This window comes from Merops nubicus, unplaced genomic scaffold (assembly GCF_000691845.1).
Source record: "Merops nubicus isolate BGI_N331 unplaced genomic scaffold, ASM69184v1 scaffold52650, whole genome shotgun sequence".
NCBI lineage: Eukaryota > Metazoa > Chordata > Aves > Coraciiformes > Meropidae > Merops > Merops nubicus.
Window position 1 is genome coordinate 4,294 of NW_008585881.1, and position 20,896 is coordinate 25,189.

Sequence of the window (20,896 nt, forward strand, 5' to 3'; positions counted from 1 at the left end):
GCAGAAAGAAACCAGTGTGTGTAACTGGTTAGGCAATTTCAGTTTCAAATTGAAGGTGTGTGTCTTCTGCAGAAGCTTAGAAAATACAGAATTGCTTAATAGCTTGAAGAAATGAAAGAAGACTTACTGGAAGGAAGTTGTGGTTCTGAGCTCTTCAGCCTGTCATCTGTATTTTCTCTTTGTGAAGCCTGTTCAACTAGATCAAAAGACAGCATTATACTAGAAATTGCAGCAGTGTAAATGCAGTTGTAGTCTACATTTATAATTGTATCTCTCTATTTTGAAACAAAATTGCTTTGTTCAGTGTATATTTTTTTTTTTTTTTTTTTTTTTTTTTCACTGAAGGTGTCATTAGATCCTTTATAAGAAAAAAAGCAGTCAACGATGTTTCAGATGGAAGTACATGTTGTCCTGGAAGCATTAATTCAGCATCCCAAAGAAGCAAGATATTTTTCATAGAAACAAAGAGCCTGCATCATAATTTACATTGTTTGTATTAATGAATATCATTTGTACTAACTGCATCTCAAATACCTGTAGCCACAAGTAATTTCCACCTTAAATTCTTTATTACATATTTGGAACTGGAAGGAGGCATTTCAGTGTTGTATTCAATGCTATTTACCTCTATGTGCCTTCAAGAAGTATCTGAAGTCCTTCCCAGTAATTGATTAGCAAATCTGTGCTAGGTTTGTGCTTCCCCTTATTGCATCCATGATAAAATTAAATACTCTGTGTTATCCTTAGGGGGGAAAAAAATAGGGGTTTTTTAACCTACTAATAAGACATTTTAAAAATTTGCGAGAAAATACATTCCTGTATCATACAGAAGTGTCAATAGTTACACCAGGCACACAACTGGTGATTAAAGCGGGGACTAGTGCACCACCTCCTGGTACACCCGGGAATGGCCTTGAAGGCTGGCAGTTCAAAGGAGCGGGTGTTTGTCCTTAGTTTTGTGTCAGACTCGTTCTGACACTGGGCTTGGAAAAAGGAACACACGAAATCTGCAGAGAGGTCAAGAGTAGCTGTATGCTAGGTTCAAATCTGTAGCATCATCTTGACTATGAAAATATTTGGTTGTGGTGTTTTTCTCATAATTCTGTTTGAATTTAAGTTACTAGAATGAAGTAGCTATCTCATCAATTTATTTAGGAATTTATTGGATAATTTCTCTGTGTGTATGGGTTTTTTTAAAAAGAAATAGAAGCAGCGCAGGGACTTAATGCACCTGAGACATAAGCAAGGTTTTTGCCTGCTTGCCATCTGGCTGCTTGTATGCATTCATCAGCTGAATCCAAAATTCCCACGTGTATCCGTACTGAGTGTAACGTGAAACACTCCGGGCAGGCAGCATTAAGGGGTTTCATGTACCCTCCTGCACTGCCTTGTCACAGTCCTGGAAAAACAACTTTTTTCCCCAGGTATAATAGTAAGGAAATGCTAAAGCAGTCATCACAGGGATAAAATGATGCTTGTGTTTATGACATGGCTTGCTTTTTTTCTACATAAATTGATGCCAGAAAAGGTGTAAATGCTTCATAACTGTAACAAAAGCAATTAAGTTATTTTCCTCTGCACATTTAGCACTGGTCATTTTCAAAATGTGATACTGAGGAGAAAAGAAAAAAAAAAAAAAAAGAGGCAGAATGCAATGGAGAAAAGGAAGATAGAGATTTAAAAAGCAAAAAAAATTATTTGGATAACATTATTTTACAGCTGTAAACATAGAAGGCAAGTACACATGCAGAAGAGCAGATTGTTGTGGTAGCTGGATAGCAGTAAATGGAAAGGATCAGTATTTATGCTAGCAGCTTCCAAAGCTGTGTCAGGAATGTCACAGAACCAAAGAGCATGTATGGTCCTTCCCAGAGTATTCAGCTGTGGAAAACATAATGAGAAGGGTAGAACAGAAGGGGATTTGCCAGCTCCAGAGCACAGAGTGCCTGTTAGTGCCCAGCATTATTTGTTACAGAGAGGAGGATGGGGTGAAGCTGGAAAGGGGATTAAGGATGGGGAAGGTGGAGGTCTTTTGTTTTGTTTTCTTTTTTTATTTTTTTTTAATGTAGAAGGAGAATCTAGAAGCTTTCAGGTTAGGTCTTCCTTGTGAGTTCGCAACTTGTTGACTAGGATAATTTTTTCATCTAGACATTGAAAAGGAAATGGAATATGGGCAAGCCTGTATCTGAACAGAGCAGGCCTGCAAGTCATTTGGAGTTTTTTCACACCCCGCATGAGAAGCTCCCATGACCATGTACACAGCAGGTGCACAAGGTGCAACCTGGACATGGTCAGTGAAACTGTGGAGGAGGCAGAGCAGAGAGCAGTGGCAGAATGCAAAGTGCTGACAAAACATAACATTTGAGCTAAGTGTGCTAACTCCTGGAACAACTGACTGTGCTTGGAGCAACCAGCAAGAACAAAGATCTTGGCAGTGCCATTTTGGTGGATACAGGGAAATAAGGTGGGTATTTACAGTGATCCCTTGAGATCTCAAGGGAACTTCTCTGGCAATGGACTGGCTTATTGGAGTCTAGGACTCTGCTGCAGTGTGCATCATGCCTAATCACCCAACAATCTGTCTTCATTTATCATATTCTTGTAGTAACTATAAAAAGAATTTATACTTAACATGCTGCTTTATGCAGCATGAGTGCAGTGTCCTCATGAGAGCCTGTCAAAATACCCAAGACTTACCACTTATTAGTTGGTGGGTGTCTTCTGGGTTTTTTGAGTTTATGTCAGAAAACTACTTTTAAATGGCAGCCTACTGCTTTTCTTAGTCATTATGCCAGCTAAGAGTGATTCTGCAAGAAATAGCAGATATGTACAGTAGTAAAATAGTTAAAAACAAGATTCAGGTATGACATTTTAAATTATAATTCTGCTGCTGTAGAAAAAAAAAAATGCTGCTGGTATTGAAAAGATTAAATGTTAACATGATCAAAGAAACGACAAACCAAAAACCCCACAGAATTAAGCAAGGAAAACATTCAGAAACAAAATAGGTTTCTCTTGATTTTCTTCTTAGGATAAGAACATTTCAGAATAGAAGAGTGGGATGTCTACTCAACATGAAAATGTTTGATTGACTCAGATGAGTAGGTTGTCATCAAAGCTGTATCCATGCTTCAGAAAAGCATGGGTGGCTACCACAGGTTAGGAATGGAAAAATCTCTTCCCAGTGTAGACTGTGAGAGGTGGCAGAATTTTCACAGGATTTTAGCTGTTCAGTCAGCAAGAGAATTGCAGCACAACTCCAGAAAGCAGGGATACCAGTTGCAGAAACCTGCTCAAATCTTATGAGTCTCTTGGTCAGAGAGAAATCCCATTAAGTAAATGCATTTTTATTTCAAGCAGAGGATTTTGTGGAAGGAACAGTGTGAGAGTGTGTAAATTATCTTAGCCACATGAAATAATCTGGATGTGCTGGAGAGCTGTTTGGAAAGACATTAGACCTTACTTATACTAAGGCCCCTTTCCTCAAAAATGATATTGAAAATGTCCTCACAATGTCTATAAAAATAACTTGTCTTCTTTTATAGGCACCTATGCTTCCAGAGTACTGGTACTGTGCATTAGATCATAAATTCCTGGTAGTTCATTTGCAAATCAATGTTTTTTTTCTGAATATTTCTCTATCTTTATAACTAAGTGTACTAATTATTTCTACTTGATTATTTTTATAACTCTGTTGTGCTCATTTATTCCATAAATTGGAGTATTGTAAGTGATAATATGTGTATTCCTTTTGATGTTGATTAATAGCAGATTCAGAAGAATACTAGATTCTTACATTAAACATAGAAGTGCCAGACAACCCTGAATAATTCATAAAGAATCAAAAGTATTAGAGGTAGATCACACAGACATAAATTTCCATGTGAGTTTAGTTACAGGTTAAAACAGAGAATGGACACTTCAGAGTCTCCCTGAGCATTGACTCTCTTATTCTTTCTTCTCTTCTTCTACTGCTTTTTCTCTGAACTCCTCTTAGTCTGCAGACCTTGATAACAAAGGCCCCTCAAGGGCGACTGTAAGGTTTCAAGAATGTTTTGCCAGTTGCTTTATGGCTGATCCTTCACCATATTTTTTCAGCTTACATTTTCTAAAGTGTAATTATTCAGTGGGAAATAACAAGACTTGAATTGTTCTGACTGAAGAGGGAGACATAATTCATTCTATAAACAGTGTCTCCAATCTGACTTTAGCTTGAGTGTTCAGACATTTCAAAAAACAACTGCTGTAAGGATCAAAGATGATGACAAGAGACAGCAATACAAATACATATTTTATAAGACAACAATGTGAAGTTTAATAATTGATTTAATAAAACCCACAATAAAGCAACACACTTCTGCTTTTTTTTTCAATTAAACAAATGTATAGTAAATCACTAAAAAAGCTCCAAATACAATACATCTCTACTATACTTCAACTTCTAATTACATCAACTGTAAAACTCAATTTCATTGAAACCTATTTGAGTATTAGTATGTGCAAAATACCTGTTATTTGTGGTATTCTTTTTTCCAATAAGTTTCTAAGGATGAGATGCATGTTTTTCTTGAACCATGATATGGCTTAACTAATGACAGTGTTTGTATTGAAGCATTAACTTTCCAAGTACAGTGCTGCTTTGCCTCTGGGCTGTATGAGCTCCCATTCTGTACTTGTGTTCCCGTTTCTTGCCAGAACACACACAAACATAATTCAGTGTTCTGTGCACTTTGTCCAAATGAATGCTGTGCTGTCAGTTTTCACCAATAAAAATTCATCCTGTGACCCCCTACCTCAAAAAAGGGGAGAGAGGAACCCAAGATTCTCACCTCCTATTGGAAATATAAATCAGCCTGATAAATATGTGAAACCCTATTTTCCTTTCTGATCCACACAGATGACAATGGAAGTTCTGCCAAAAGATCAAAGTACAGGATAAGCAAAAAAATAGTTGAAGCCAAGTTCTTCCTGCCTTCTGAACTTTGCAGGTCATGTTCTTGTTGCCCTTAGCTTCTTCAGAGTGAATGATGGCACAAGCAGGTGTAAATCTGAGCTCAGGTGTGTACAGTAGCTTATGTCAGCTTTTACTGTCCTGTCCTACATTCAAAGTACAGGGATTCCACCAGCAGGCTAAGCAGTTCAGTTTTGTGGACTTCGAGGTATCTGGATGAATAAACAGTCTTTTCTAATTGCCTCATCCCTCCATAAATAGGAAAAGGCCTTTCTACCTCTGTAGATTGTTAAGATACTGTTGTCCAACACAGTATTATGATATTGTTGTCCAACACCATTAGGTTACTGAGTTTGCTCAGATTTCGCTTTAATCACAAAGGTAAGTAGTGGGGACTGCTGTTGCAGTGGCATTCCTGGTGGGACACTGCCATACTGTGCTCAAAGTAAAGACTAAAAGATCTGCAACTGAGGGAATAGTACAGATCTAAAACTTCTTCCCATTTTTCTGTTAGATGCATGTGTTTTTGCATGTCTGCAGACTGTGTCTCCACATCAAGCATATTTTATATCATTTTAATTTTCTCTTAATAATGGAAAAATGATCAGTTACAGGACATTTATTAATTAAAACTAGAATGCATGCTAATCAACTGGCCTTTCAATGTGAATCAAATGTTGGTTTAGACATTCAAGATTATTATTAATAAATTCGTCTTACAAGTCAAAACTTTGTAAAATAAATAACCTGGTTCTAATCTATAAATCCTATTCTAAAATACATTAAAGATAACCAATCACATAAAACACTTTGGGTCCAGTGTTGGGTCTCTAGTTAAATACCAGCAGTCTGAGCAAGGATCTTCCAGCAGTCTGAGCAAGGATCTTCCTGTCTGGATCTCTAAATGCCCAGATTAAAGCTAACTTTCTGGTCTGGGTACAGTACACTCTGTAGTTTGCAGTGTCTCCAAAGAGAAAAGTTTCCAAAAGAATTCAACTAGCATTGTATGCACTGTAGTTTAAGATACTGTATGAAAATTACTGTTGCAAAAATACTGTGTAATGAACTCAGGGATTGTGACGCCTTATGGAACCCTGGCATGATCAGCATTAGAGACTTTAGCTGAAATACTGAATCCTTGATGCTCCATTTGGAGCGCAGGTACTTTGTGGTACATTGCTCTCCAAGGTCAGTATCGGACTGTAATTCGTGAGGTATCTGCAGAGCCACCTTGCAGTTTGTAAACAATAATCTGAAAACAGCTTTGTCTCAAAATCATAACAAACTGAATAAACCAGTACAAGGGAGAGAGTGAAATACACCTTCTGTAGGGCCACCACTGCACTTTTTGCAGCACCAGTTCTCCCTGCTGCACGTTACACGGTGCAAATCCACATATTAATCGTTTCTATTTGATCATTTTCATTTATTGCTCTCAGTCTTCGACTACAAGATAAAGAATAAGGCAGCAGTTCCCAAAACATGAAATTAGGCACTGGAACTCTGACAACTTGCGCAGGTTTTGCTCATTTCCTGTTTGTAACTCTGAAGCTGGACAGAGCACTTGTACATTCCAAATGTGTTCAGCAGCAGTTGTCGGGCCTTGGACTGAACTTCCTCCCATTTAGATGAACTACCAGGAACTGGAAAATCAAAAAAATAATTAATGGAATTCACTCCTTGAGAAACCTCAACAATCCAGCTGTTGTCAAAGTTGTCAAAGTGTTACCAACTAGAATAATCTTTGTTCACACTCATTTATTAATTTACTATCATTCTGTGGTCACTATGTAGTCTCTATATATTATTTTACATCCTTAGGTCTATATCCTTGAAGTAGAATCGTATCTTGCTAAAACTGTTAGACACCACCCCCTACATCCAAAAAAAATTGAGTTTTCTTACTAAGAATATTCATTGTACTGCTAGATGTCTGAATCGGCACATTTTGGAAAAACATTTATTTTTTATATGTCAGATTGTTCCACATCAGAACTTCACCCTGTCCTTTCCTGGACAAAATAAGGGAATTTTTGAGGACAAATTTCCTTCTTTTTTTTTTCCCCTTCTGCACCAAGAAGCTGTATTGGATGTTTCAGAATTAAACACAATTTTTCTTTGCACAATTTTCACTCACACTGTGTCTTTCTGTATTTCAACAGGCTCTACATCTTGCTGTACAAAACCATAGTGTTTTTTTTTTCCCCATACTAGTATTTCCTGGTTCAACTCAGACAACAAAATGAAGAGAAAGTGGTGAGGTTCTTTCTACACTTCGATTTAATTTAGAATCATGCCATACAGTAGCTTACCTAGTTGCAAGTGGACTATGGCAGTTGTTTTTCCTGCAGTGAGAGACCAAACATTTAAATCTTCTATAGAATAAACACCTTCAATCTTCATCAAGTCTTCCTTAATGCGATCCACATTCAAATGCCTTGGAACCCCTGTGATATCAATGAGATAAAATTATTTCTGTCTTCTGCAAAGTATCAATGGCCTTTAAAATGTCATGACAGATCTCAATGTCAAGAGTTTATCATTTGTGCTGTTGGAGGTGATTACTAACTTCCAAGTTACCAATAGAGAACAATATGCAAATTGGTGTATTGGCTCCAGCAGGGGTACAGAAGTTGTACAGGAACTGCAGTCTTGTCTCTGGCACCAGCCACCATTCGATCCTTTGGAATGATGTGCTCATGTTGTCAGCTACTGCAGCTTCTAACCTCTACTGACTGCTTCGTCCAGACTCTAAAGTCTATAAAAAAGATAATGCTAGGGCCCGTCTCCTGCTGTCTCCTGAAACTTCTCTCTTGATGTAGCTGGCATCATATTCAGATGCTCACTGTAACCCATCTGCAGTGGTTAACACATAAGATTTTTGTCTTATAGGATGGCATCTTTGCAGAACAACAATTGCACTGACCAAGTCCTCCTGGATGTTGTATTTTCAGCAACTACAGCACCTCTGTAGCTTCCCTACTCCACCCTCTAGCTGTACAAAGGGCAGAATCAAAATTTTAGTTTATTAGCATGGGTTAAAAAACAGTACAAAACCACTGAATAAACTGTTTCTGAATAGTTTTGTTTTCTATTGTAGCTTTTTATTTCTTATCTTCCAGTTTTACGGAGATTGATTATATATACTATAAGAGTTCAGCCACTTCCTTCTCAGATTTCTTCAGAATTTTTGGCTTACTCTTCTCTGAACCTGACGCCTTACCACCTTTTAGACTATGCTAGTTCCAGTACTACCTTGTTTGAAAGTTCTCTATCTAGGATTGTCTCATATGAAATAGAATTTTCCTTCTAGGCAATACCATCCAAAATTATTTAGCTGATAAATGGTAACTCTGAGCAACCTGATCTAGTTAAAGATGTCCCTGCTCACTGCAGGGGGGTTGGACTAAGTGACCTTTAGAAGTCCCTTCTGACCCAAACCATTCTATGATTCTAACTAGCTAACTTCCTGGTATTATTCTTACAGCTTTCCTTTTCCCAGAAAACATGGACTTAAATTTTGGTATCTCACATCACACTACTGATAAACTTTCATGCTGCCTTATAAATCTATATTAAAAGCTATAATCTCACTGCTTGTATTACAACACCATTTGGGTTTCTAATTTAGCATTCTTAGTATAATGATGAAACTTAAGTTAAAATTAGTACTGAAAGCCGATACAACACAAAGGACCTTGATGTTGTAGCAGCAGTCTCCAATATAAATTCAAGACTGTTCTCTGGATCCTGAATTTGAGTTGGAAAAATTTCCTAGCATACCTAAGGCCCACCTATCATTAAGTCTAATAACATCATTAATTTGGATATTTTTCAATGACAGGTGGGATACCTATGCAAACAGCTACAATTCAAAACATATGGAATCTGATACACCACTGGTTTGTCTTATCTGTTTTCCTCAGCTAAATCTTAGCTATTGCCTTAAGAGCTACTTGAGGTTTCTTAAGCAGATGTTGCCATATTTGTCTTCTCGGTGAACTTCCTTTTTGTTTCCCCCTAAACAACAGCAAAAGCATTTGACGTTGAAGATTTTGAGGTTCCTGACTTAATCTCATAACATAATAAAAGCAGTCAGTAACAGCACACATGAAACATCTAGGAAAGTGCAGCTAAACCCTAGGATTTTTCTCCCATCACTAACATCTTCACTTTCATAAGGTAAAAAGACTAGATCAAGCAGTAATAGCTGGCATGTTAGCTATGAGAATGCAAAGAATGTTGCTGGTATCTTTCCCTCTATGTCACCACATGAAATAAAATTCTTCAGTTTACGTTCAGCTTTTTCATTCCTTTTTTTTCTTCTTTCTTTTTAAATTACTCTTTACCTGTAGCTTCCCATATGGCAACAGTAGAAGCACACAAGGAACAGATCAGCGCTTGTGGAAAAGGGGAAGATGGAACAGGATCAAATAACCTGTTCAGCCATTTGGCCAAACCTTCCTCCTTTTCCATGCATTCACCTTCACTTTAACTCTACAAGTTAATTGAAGTCTAGAACCGAGTTTTGGCAAACGTTCACTTAGTTTACTGACAGGCACTGCAGACACACAAAGTCCTGTACATTTCACTTTACCATGGTAAAGTGTGAGCAGAGCTAGGACTTGGGTCATGCTGGCAGAGGTCAAAGACACCTAAAGACTGCTGCAACTTTGATGAGCCATCAAAAATCAACAGCCTAAGCAGCAGCAGGATAAACAGGTCTCCAGACACAATTGTTAGGGGTGATGATGTCAAAGAAGTGCCAATGCTCACCAGTATTTGAGATGCAAAGTCTGGCAGACTGTGCACTGATCTTACCTTCCAGAATAATAACTCCTGTATCACACAGAATTCGAACTGTTGTCAAAACCACCAGTATGGAGAATACATATGTACATATAGGATCGGCAATCTTGTACTCTGGCTGCAAAGGAAGTTCCAGAGTGTTAAAGGGAGTATGAAAATAAGCTCACTTATCAAAATATGACTCAAAAAATATGGTTACTTTTAGCTCCAACTTTCATTAATGTTTCTTTTTGTTTGAATAGTTACAAAATGCATAACAGAGGCAGTCTCTGCTAATTTTGCATGAATTTATGAAGCTTATAGTAGAAAATCACAAAGTTGAGGTTTTTTAATCATTTACAAAACCAAGTCTCCTTTTAATTTAATCACCAGAGTTGAAATTTAACAAATTGCACCCTGCCTCAGAGTAGCCATTCCTTACCTTAAAGCGTATGATGTATGCAGCTACGAGCACACCAATGCTTTGGACCAGGTCCCCAAGGGCATGTACAAACGCTGCTCTGACAGCAAGGCTGCTGTGTCCTTGGCTGCCGCTGTGGGCTGCGTTAGGAGAGTTCGACTGAGGTACGGGAGGGTGAGGGTGGGAATGGGAGTGGGAGTGAAGGTGACCGGATTGATTCAGCAAAAAACCCATTCTGAAAGTGAAAGAAGAAAAACACACCAAGAAGCAGGCTTTAGGATTTGGTGGGTGGGGGGTTTTGTTGCTTTTTTTTTCCCTTTGCTTTTAAACCAAAGAATTTAAAAAGTAACACTCTGTATAATTTCTTGTCTTATTTATGTAAAAGAAGAGGTCCAGCAAAATTACATCCCATGACAAAGTTACAGCCCATAAATGAATTAGCAGCTTATTCAAAAATATATTTATGAGTGCTAATGGAGAGAAAGGGAGATCTTACATTAAGTTAACTGCAACGCCAACGGCTGCTGTAATCAGCATTATATCACCATTTATCTCATAGTCCATATGGATGGTTCTTTGAACAGCTTCATACAAGAGGAATGCCATAAGGATATAGACCAGCAGTACGCTAATGATGGCTGACAATACTTCTGCAAACAGAAAGGAAACGACGTTACAAAAGTGAGTCTCAGATCTGTTTCTATTTCCAAATTAGAATGTGGACACAGCCTTAATTATTTTAACTACTTTATACATATTATAACCCTAATGCACAACTATCAAGTTGAGTGGTAAACAAAACTTGTAAAATAAGATAAACAAACTGAGTTAGTTCTAATCAACTCTTTCACACTTCCCTGTCAGTATATCCCTCAAGTCATGTTTTCTCTGAAAACTTCTGCACAGGCGATGACTGTGACCTTTTCAGACAACCCAGAACTTCTGCCTGAGAAGTCATAAAGGCCCTGTCCAAGGGAGAGGAAGGTAGGTGATCTCAGGCATCACCAGCCTGCCTGCAAATAAGAGAAAACTTGATTTCAAGTGTCCACGGTATTAAGCTGGATTTATAAATTGCTTCTATATATCCCTTTGTATTTAGGGTAGAGAAAAAAATCATTAAAAATATTAAGAAACTGAACAGTACAGACTTGTCAGACACATTACTCCTGAGCTTCTCTACATGCATGTACATATACATAATGGACAGCAGATTTCAGCTCTGAAAGATTGCTTAAAATAAGTTTCTGTATTGCTGTAACATACCGCTTTAACATTAACGTTTACCAAACACTCCTCTTTCACAAAAGTAAGTGTTAGGGCAAACATTTTGGTGCAGGAATATTATCTCATCAGCCAGGACTTTCAAAAGGGCACACAGATCTAAATAAAGAGAAACTTAGAATGCTAATAAAATTTCTTAGTATTTCATTGTCCTGCACCTTCTGCTGCCATTTACATCTGTGGAAGGTGGTTACAGCTCTTTACAAGGTTCCTGCTGTTCTGATGTGAGGTAAATAGGCCTGAATATTTTATGGGTCGGGACCCTAGTGCTGTCTGCAAGTGCTGAAATTGGGCTGGTACTAGCATACATAGGCCTGAGGAGGAGGCTGCCTGCTGCAGCTGTTGCAATAGATGGAAGCAGGCAGGCATGGCCGAGCAACCCAAAACCATCCTGGGGATGTTTGTAACTGGCGCCTGCCAGATGGGCACCTGGGATCTCAGTCTCCCACTGGGAATTCAAAGATCAGAGCTGGGATTGATTTGGTTGTAATGCTTGTTCTTCCCCCTCTGTTCCACTCGTGTTGCCCTGATTTATTCCCCAGTAAGGGCAAAATTCTGCTCTTGGCTGTACCACAGCTTTAAGAATACTGACCTGAGAACTGCCTCAATTCTCCCTCCGCTTTGAACCTCTTAGTGTGAAGTACAACTTCGCCTGCTGCAGAAGCTGTCATTTCTCACACAGAACTGCATTAATTTTCCTCAATGAATATTGCAGTAAAAAGCATGCAGCTATATAAGCATTTTACTATCGCCAAAATCACTTGATCCACACACTGGATTTTTAGCATTGTTATGGGAGAAGAAACGCACACCAAGGCGCTCAGCTGTTGGGTAGCCTGTCAGTGCCTGGACCAGCACCAGCACTACCAGGCAGTAACAAGGCTCTGAACAGCAACTGTCACAATCTCAGATGAATCAGAGGAATGAGAAAATCCTGGAAATATCCATGCGAGTGGTAGTTTTCTTTACAAAGCAGGCAGATTATTCAGGGCAACACTGCTTAGAAAGTTTTCCAGAATGCTTTTTAAGAAACCTGTGAAGCCACAGCACTTTAACATTTCCCAGAGAACTAACATATTGTAGTTTAACAATCTAAACCCACATCTTCTGCAACAGAAGCCAGTGTTTTCCTTGCAGTTTCTTTCACAGAGTCGTTGTCACGTCAGCATTGTAGATTTGTGCCGAAATCTTTCACTATTTGTGAAAGGAACTATGCACTGTCTCCGTGGACTGACTGATTCTGTCATTGCCAACATTGTCCATGCAGCAGTGGAAATATGCCAGGTTCCCTATCTATGCTTAAATCTGCCCAGTGTCTTGCTGAGAAGATGTATCTCCACTTGGTGGTGAAACAGAACTATTTTTGGCTTCAAGAATGTAATCCTTTTTAGACATTACTGCAATTTCCATTATATTGTCTTCCCTTTTCTAATCCTTTTCTGAATGTCAGCTTCCTTTTCACCATGGAAAAAGGAATAAAAGTGAAGATGGAGCATGGGTATTATGTATTCAAATGACAACTAGTGCCGATTTCCTGCTAGGATTTGACCAGACAACTAATAGGTCTGTTGCAGTGTTTATGGGAACAAGTTTGAAAATTCATCACTCTGCAAACAAAAGCGATAATGACCACCAGAAACATTGTTCATCAAGATGTTTTCATTCTTACTCTATGTACAGATTATCTTAAAACTTAATGTGAAGTTGGTCAGCAATAAGATAGGTCTTGCACATGTTCCCAGCTCTAAACAAATGATCCACATTTTTTCTGTAACAGATGCTCACTCTGTACCCTATTTTTAACACTGTCATGTTTTAACATCTCTCACGAAATCCAAGCTATTGTTGAGCTCATATTATTTGCTGACAAGCCTCTCACATATAGGTTATTTGGAAAAATGTGCTACCGTGAGGATATACCCCAGAAGCAGCTTTGGTCCATTGCCAGCACTCTCTGATGTGTGAAAATGGCTCCTCAGACTACAGCATTCAGACCCAGTACCTAAAATCAGGCAAATACATCTCACAAATGTGACTTAAAATAAAAATGTATATTACTTTTGAACCACCCTATCTTCTGTATTTGCAGAATCTAGGTCAATACTTGGGGTTCTCTTGCATGGTCCTTACCTACTTCCCCTTCCTCACTGCAGCCACAGGAACTTCTCCCCCCACTCCTAGGCTCTAGTCCTCCTCCTCCTCCTGCAGTGAGCGCTACACTGCTGCTGCTCATGCAGAGTGGCTGAGGTGGAAAGGAATCCCTGGGAACTGTGCAGTCCTACTAAAAGCAGGGTCAACTACAGCAGGTTACTCAGAGCTGCATCCAGCTGGGTTTCAAGTATTTTCAAACGTGGAGACTGCACAACCTGTTCTGGTGTCTGATCACCTACTGGCACTGGTGGGACAGTAGAAAATAAGGAGCAATAGTTGCAGAACTGAGAAGCTGATCCCTGTAGCTTCTCCCAAGGAGAAGATGGTACCCAGGGAGAAGATGGTAGGCCGTACAGACTAATTCTACGGGCCAGATCTAGCCTATGAGCCACTACTAGATCCGTCTGGGCAGCATTTTTCTTGGCAGTAAAATGGAAAAAAACAAAGATGCTGAAAGTGAGGTGGCAGGACTCCCTGGGGATTTGTGTTTGCAAAGTGCTAACAAAATTAGCTCTCAAATTGATTGAAAAGTCAGTGAAAACCTACAGAACTGGGTAAGATTTTCATGGTTAAGTAAGTTTCTTTTCTTTTTCTTTAGATTAACTCCTTTTTTAAGCTAGGCTATGACATGTTCAATCTATGTGGTTCTAGAAAAGTTACAAAGTCATGTAAAACAGGGTTAAAGTAAGCATAAATGCTAGCAAACATCCTTCTGCAGAGTATGAGCAAATGCCAGGGGCATACCTGCAAGGTCAGGTTTCAGTATTAGTGGAGCTTCTATTGCAAAATTAAAACTTCTTGAAAGAAAAGTTTGTAATGGGAAATGCTGGCATCGTTAGTGCTTTCTTGCTAAAGCCCCAAAGATCTTTGCTAGTATGCAGAGTTATGCATTCATGCGTTAGTGACTAACTGATGACAAGTGACTATAACTGATGGAGTTGTTGAATTCTACTGCTCTTCTAGCAGGCAAACCAGGAACTGCAAATAATGACTACACAAGACTTTGAAATTCCATGAAAAACACACATTATAAAATGTATAGAGCAGAGGTAGCAAACTGACACCAGAAGTTATCTATTTCATGAAAAATAAAGCTTTTGGTAAAATGTCTACAGGACCTGAAACTGTATATTATGAACTATTATATCCAGTTAACCACCATATTAAAAAAAAACTTTATCATCATTACATTTCCAAACATGAAGTAATGAGTCCTGAAAATATCCTCCCAGATTCAGCATGTAATTCTGTTCACACTTCTTTTTACAGACACCTAGAGCAGGTAGAGGTTAAGTAACTTACTGTGTGGCAAAGCATCAGACATTCTGACCTCTGCTTTGCGTGCTCTGGGGTGTGCACAAGGAATACTGATTTATGCAGCTTCTGACGGGGCAGAGCTCTCTGATCATACACTCTACAGAACTTTCTAGGTGTCATTTTTCACATCGAACGGGACCTTTTTCCAGTGTCATAATTCTAGTGAAGGCAGTGGGCCTTTGTAAATCCTGGGCACTGGCAATAAATGTTGTGAACAACAACTGACTGATGTGTACAACTCCTGCACCACGAGCTTGTGCTCCTTGGTGTGCCATACAAGCAGTAACAGTGATACAGCATTGAGCAACCAAAGAATGTGGCCCTCATTTGCTCAACAGCCTCAGTTCCAAAGCACAAAGGTGCACACAGGCCTCACCTAATGCAACAGCCCCCTAACTATGGATGGGCTGTGAAACACAGCTGCATATTCACCCTTGCTCTTGCTGGGGACAGCTTCCCTCCTCTGAACCCTTTTTAAACTTTTTAGGCCGTGGTTCATCTGTAGGAAGTCATAGTTACAATGTCATTGTGTGTCCAGTTCCCCAGCCTTACCCTTCAAGATGGAAGATGAAACAAGCATTCAGAATTTAAGAAATCTGCTAAGTCCTAGTTCCACAGAGATAGAGAGACTCGGTCTGTTTCAATGAGTGAAATTCTGCCACCAAACTTCACTTTTGGCTAAGGTTTACAATTTTAATATTTATGGCTTTATTATCTATTCCCTTGTGGCAATACAACCTATGTATTAGATCCACAATGGCCAGTGAAAGAATATCAAAGCTAGTGTTAAACAGAGCAATTTTTAGTTTTCTTGCTACTTTTTTTCTAGTTACCTGTTCTTCCAGAATTATGTGATCTTTACTTGCTTAAAATACTCTGTTAATAGCAAAAGCTGTTATCTACATACCTAAGCGATGAAATCCAAACGTGAACCTCTTTGTGGGAGATTTTGCAGACAGCCAGAGAGCAAGCAGGGTCAAAATAATACCACTAAGGTCAGTCAGCATATGAAGTGCATCTGTCATAATTGCTAGACTGTTAGCAACGTAGCCACCTGGAAACAAAGTTGGATAAGTCAGGGCATATGACATTAACAATTCAAGATAACATCCTCCTGTCACAGCTTGCAGTTAGTTATTAGAACTGTGCATTAAGCACATGAGAGCCCTTCTTGTAATCCCTAAACTGATTTTTTTCTGCTATTACAATCAAAATGCTATGCTTAATTTAAAGCTACCATAGTTACGAGTGCAGTGAAGTGTGCCTTCTATTATGAGCAACGTAGAAAGGATTCACTCCTGTTACACTCACAGACAACACTTGCATCATAACATGTGCAAGACCAAGCCCAAAATAGTCTTGTATCTTTTCTCTATATATTACTGCATATGTGTTTAATAAGCTGATCCTTTTATTAAACTACATCTGTTAAATATTTTGACATTGCAGAACAGGGAGAGAAATCCAATGACTCAACGGCAAGGAAATTTACCCTGCTCCCTTTTTATTCTTATTACATTATCTTTTAACCTTCATTATTTCCTGCCTTGGCAGGGGTGTTTAAGTTCTGCCAATACATATTGCAGATAATGACTTTCACTTGCACAGCATTTTTCTTTGTTATTTATTACCATATTTTTTTCTCGTCATTATGAGCTGCACTGAGACAAATAACCTCTGATCAAAGGTTAGCACCTTTGTTCCAGTTCGATTCCTAATGCTACTATTGGATAGGTGAGACATTTAAACAACTTGCTTCTCTCCTAAGCACCCCTTATCCAAAGGGGGATCAAGGACAGGCTGTGTTGTCTTCCATATGCATGAAGATAAGGCCACTTCCTCAGAAAAGAACACATCTTCAGTGTCAGCTCAACAATTGAGTTTCTTTTTTTACCTTGAGGTTTTCGTTCAGCCTGTAAATTCTACTGAGCAAAGCACGCAGCTGGTGTGCCATTTGGCAGCCCTGAGGCTCCAGCTAAGGTTGAGTAAAGGTATCTTTGTATACAATGAAAACTGCCTTAGTGAGGAGGCTTGCCATGAGGAAAGAGCAAAGGGAAATTCACAACTGGCTGATTGGTTTCAAGACTATTGGTAAAACCTGCACGTGCGGGCGCGTGGCCTGTCACAAGCAGCATCGATGACACTGTAGTATTGCTTGTACTGGGGGATAAATACCAAACACAACACATTTCAGCTGGTTCCTTTCCTCCACCCCCTCTTCTTCAGTTCTTCCTAAGTCAAACTCTTCTGAGGCTGAAATTTTTCAAAGGCCATCACAACTCAAAAATTATGAGGTTTTAAGACTTAGAAATTCAGCACCTTTTTGAGTAAAATGACTTATGGCTTTCCTTTCTGTATAATTTTGTGTCCTCACACAACTTTAAAAAATGACTCAAATGTGCAACTCATTTTCTTCTAGTCAACAGAAGAAGCAATAATTTATATCGAAGGACATTTAATTCAGTAGTTTACATGTATGACCATCTAAAGTCTGTATGTTAATTCACATCTTAATTTTGATAAGCACTTCAATCCCAGATGAGTCAATTCTATTTCAGCTAGACTCACTTTTAAAGACTTTAAAAATAAAATTCTAAAGAAAGGATTCAGGTACTGAAACAAATCGTAATGCAGAATGTGGATAATTGAGATTTATGAAATTCTGAAATCAAAGGTCTTCTGTTTCCAAATGTATCAGTTCACTGCTTGGTTAAAGATACTGCCCAAGGGCTGTTTAAACATCACTGGCAACTTGGAAAAAAAGACGTCCCTAACCTTTACAAATAGGCAGCTTGAGGACTCACCACTGTTTTCAGTGACCTGTGAAATACAGCAATTCTCTTCATGGATGATCAATTAGAAATCTCTAAAAATAGCTGAAAATACCAAAACCCTGTCAGAAAAGCTAACCAGGACTTGCAATATGTTTCACATTTCTTGATGCAAAATGGTTCCCACAAAGTATAAGTTATCTGATTTTTACAATGAATGGTCATCAAATTAAACAACAAACACTGAGGTGGTCGGGGGTAATGAGCTTGGTGATACTGTGGAAAAAATATGCCAATCAAGATTTGACAAAAAAGCTGTTGAAACAAGATTTCTTTCATCTTGATATTGGTAACAGGCAAGAGAAAGATTTTTACTGAACAAATTAATTGTCTGATAAGGTCTTCTGCCTTTTTCTCAGAAATTCAAATCTGTTGAAGATGATAGAAGAAGTTGGTTAAAACATCCTATATGATCGAGGTTTCCCAAATACCTAAGCTACAATCAATTTCAAAAGTTCCAGGATTTGAAACCAACCAGACAGAACACCATACAGGGCTGGAGTGCAATAACACACAGAGCACTGACCCAGGACTTGAGAGCTCCACCTTTAATTATTCTCTGCTGCTGATTACTTCCCCTATAACAAGTCATTCAGGTCAGGATCCTCAAAACTCAGAGATACCCAAGTCATCTCTTTATTCTCTGTGGAAGCTGGATGCCTGAATACTTTACGGGTCTGTCCCTTAGTGCTCTCTGCCTCAACACCCAGCTAACGAAACAGGGCTGGTAATGGCACACAGGAACCTGAGGAGGATGAGCCCACGCTGCACCGCTAACGCTTTGTACCGACGAATCTGCCACCCTGAGCTGAGCCACCAGAAGTCCTGCCTGTAAGGGACAGACAACAGATGATGTGGCACTGATGAGAGAATATTTTTACTCTTAACATCTATTATTTCTGGAACTCTCCCTGAACTAGCTATGGAGAGGTCTACAATAGTGTGAATCGGATCCCAAGCCCTGAACAAACACACTTAGTGACTTCAGCATCAAGGTGCCAACAGCCCAGACATATCTACCCTTCAAATGAACTAAACTCAACATATACCAGAACCATGATATGAATACCATCAAATATAATCACTCTCATGTCAGAGGACAGCTACCTCCAAGATGCAACACTATGTTGCTTATCAAATTTACCTGAGTTCATGCTGAACCAAAATCTCAGCCAGAGAAAAAAACAGCCAGGGGGCACATGGAGGCATTCAAGCAGATCCATGCAACAGGTTTGATGGGAAGGGCCTTATCCATGATAAACTGATGTACTCTGGCAGTGTTAAAGGCTAAACACACACTAGAGAGGCTGAAGGACAAAACTGCTTTTTTTCCATTAACCCATGTTCCTGAAATAAGGCTACAAATAAGACTGGTGCAGATAAAATCAGAATTCTGGTCTCTGTGAAAAGTGGACCATTTCTGCGTATGTGGGGCAAACAGTATTATTGGTACTCAAAGAATGATTTTGCGCCCTATCCATTTTATAGAAGTCTCTGTCCCAGGACAAGTGATCCAAGAGCACGATCTCACTTCACATGGACAAACGTCAGAACTTCAATTGTTACTGATCAAATCTGCACAGATGAGGAGGAAGATGCAGGCCCCAAACTACTACACCTGAGCCCTCTCTGTTCTTTACTTCCAGAAAGTTTTTTGACTCATTTTCTTCTTTTTTTTTTTTTTTTCCCTGTTGAATTATGGCAAATAATTCATCTCAATAGCTCTGATTTAGACTTTTATGTTAAACTGAAAGCAATTCAAAAGCAATTAATTGTTATAGTTGCTAGAGAGACCTGGCTCCACATGAAGATCAATGCCTTGGCACTGTGATGCCTCTTCACTACTCCGAATCAGAGGAAAGTGAATGAGGGAGCTTAACCACTCCTCAGGAGGCCGAGCAGCACCAAGCAGACACTTGCACCGAACAGCACGGATGTATCCAAAAGACAGATGGTAATGGGATGCTGATACTGATAAGTGAACAGAGATGAAAAAATACTATCCTTCGTAAAATTTTTTAGATCATGGAGAAAGAAAAACATTTAATAGCTCATCTGTGCATCCAAGGGACCTTCAAATTGAAATTTATGTCAAGCCTACAGTGCTCTAGTCTATTCCATAAAGCACAGTCATTTTGCAGACTGCTGTCTAAGCACAGGACCTCTTCAACCTCGGCAGCGAATGACAGCATGGCGTTGTGAGGGGGCAGTGAAAGCTGAACTTGAGCACCACGTTCACTCTTCTGACCAAAAACAACCAGGTGCTTACATAGAACAAATTTCCAGGTAAAAACCCACCACACCTCTGAAAAGTACGTAGAAACAAAACCCACAAAGAACGTAATCAAACTACTTGGTACTCTGATGTGCTGTGAAGGAAAGTGTTAAAATACCTATTATTCTAACTGACTTTGCTCATACGATTTATGTCTGGATGGAGCACAAGCTAGTCCAGGGCACAGCGGGACATCAGGAAGTTGTCAAGACAGTGGCTTCTTCACTGGACTGTTACTGATAGATCAGGACTTGTCTTTCCAGTTGTAAGTAACAGCGTGTGTTGCTGTATCTGGTGGATAGCGGCAAACAGCCCCCAGTACTAGTTTTGTTACTATGGTAAATGCCATACTTGGAAACTGTATTTCCCTCTTCTTGTCTTTCTGCAAACACAGCAAGATCTTATGGCAGTAACTAAAAAATACTGAGAATTAAATTGCTCATCATCTTTCATTTTTGTCTGTCCCTTGCTAAAAACACCTTACCAACTCACACAAGAAACTTAGAGCAGAAAATAAAAGGCCATTAGAAGTACAAAATAGAATGTGTACTTTATGCCATTTGCGGGGATTGATGAGATTCAGGTAAGGGAAGTTGCAAACCTCTCTTTCTTTTATTGCACGGAAAAGACAGGTGAACTTTGCTCTTCTCACTCTCTGAGCTTCCAGCTAATCTCTCCGATCTCTCTACATGACAGATGGTTTCTTAGGAAACATTTAAAACCGAGGCTGCAGCACCGTAACAGGCTGTGAAGCCCCCGGGCCGGAGAGACGGCGAAAAAAGCCCCCGACTCACCTATGAGCTCCCCGGTCATGAAGAGGAGGTAGAGGAGGGCAGCGAGCGTCAGCCGCTTCTTCACGGTGCTCTGCTTGGAGCGCTCCC

At 39.3% G+C, this 20,896-nt stretch overlaps 1 protein-coding gene across 1 annotated transcript; it reads right to left on the bottom strand.

Annotated features, from left to right (window-relative positions):
- Nucleotides 1-6,254: 6,254 nt before the first annotated feature.
- On the bottom strand, nt 6,255-20,891 carry SLC30A4 (solute carrier family 30 (zinc transporter), member 4; the record flags this gene model as incomplete). Its single annotated transcript, XM_008948458.1, has 7 exons — nt 6,255-6,594; nt 7,264-7,398; nt 9,773-9,878; nt 10,182-10,395; nt 10,657-10,810; nt 15,817-15,963; nt 20,810-20,891. Coding segments are annotated over 7 exons (993 nt in total), but the record flags the coding sequence as incomplete, so codon positions are not given.
- Between the last annotated feature and the right edge of the window lie 5 nt (nt 20,892-20,896).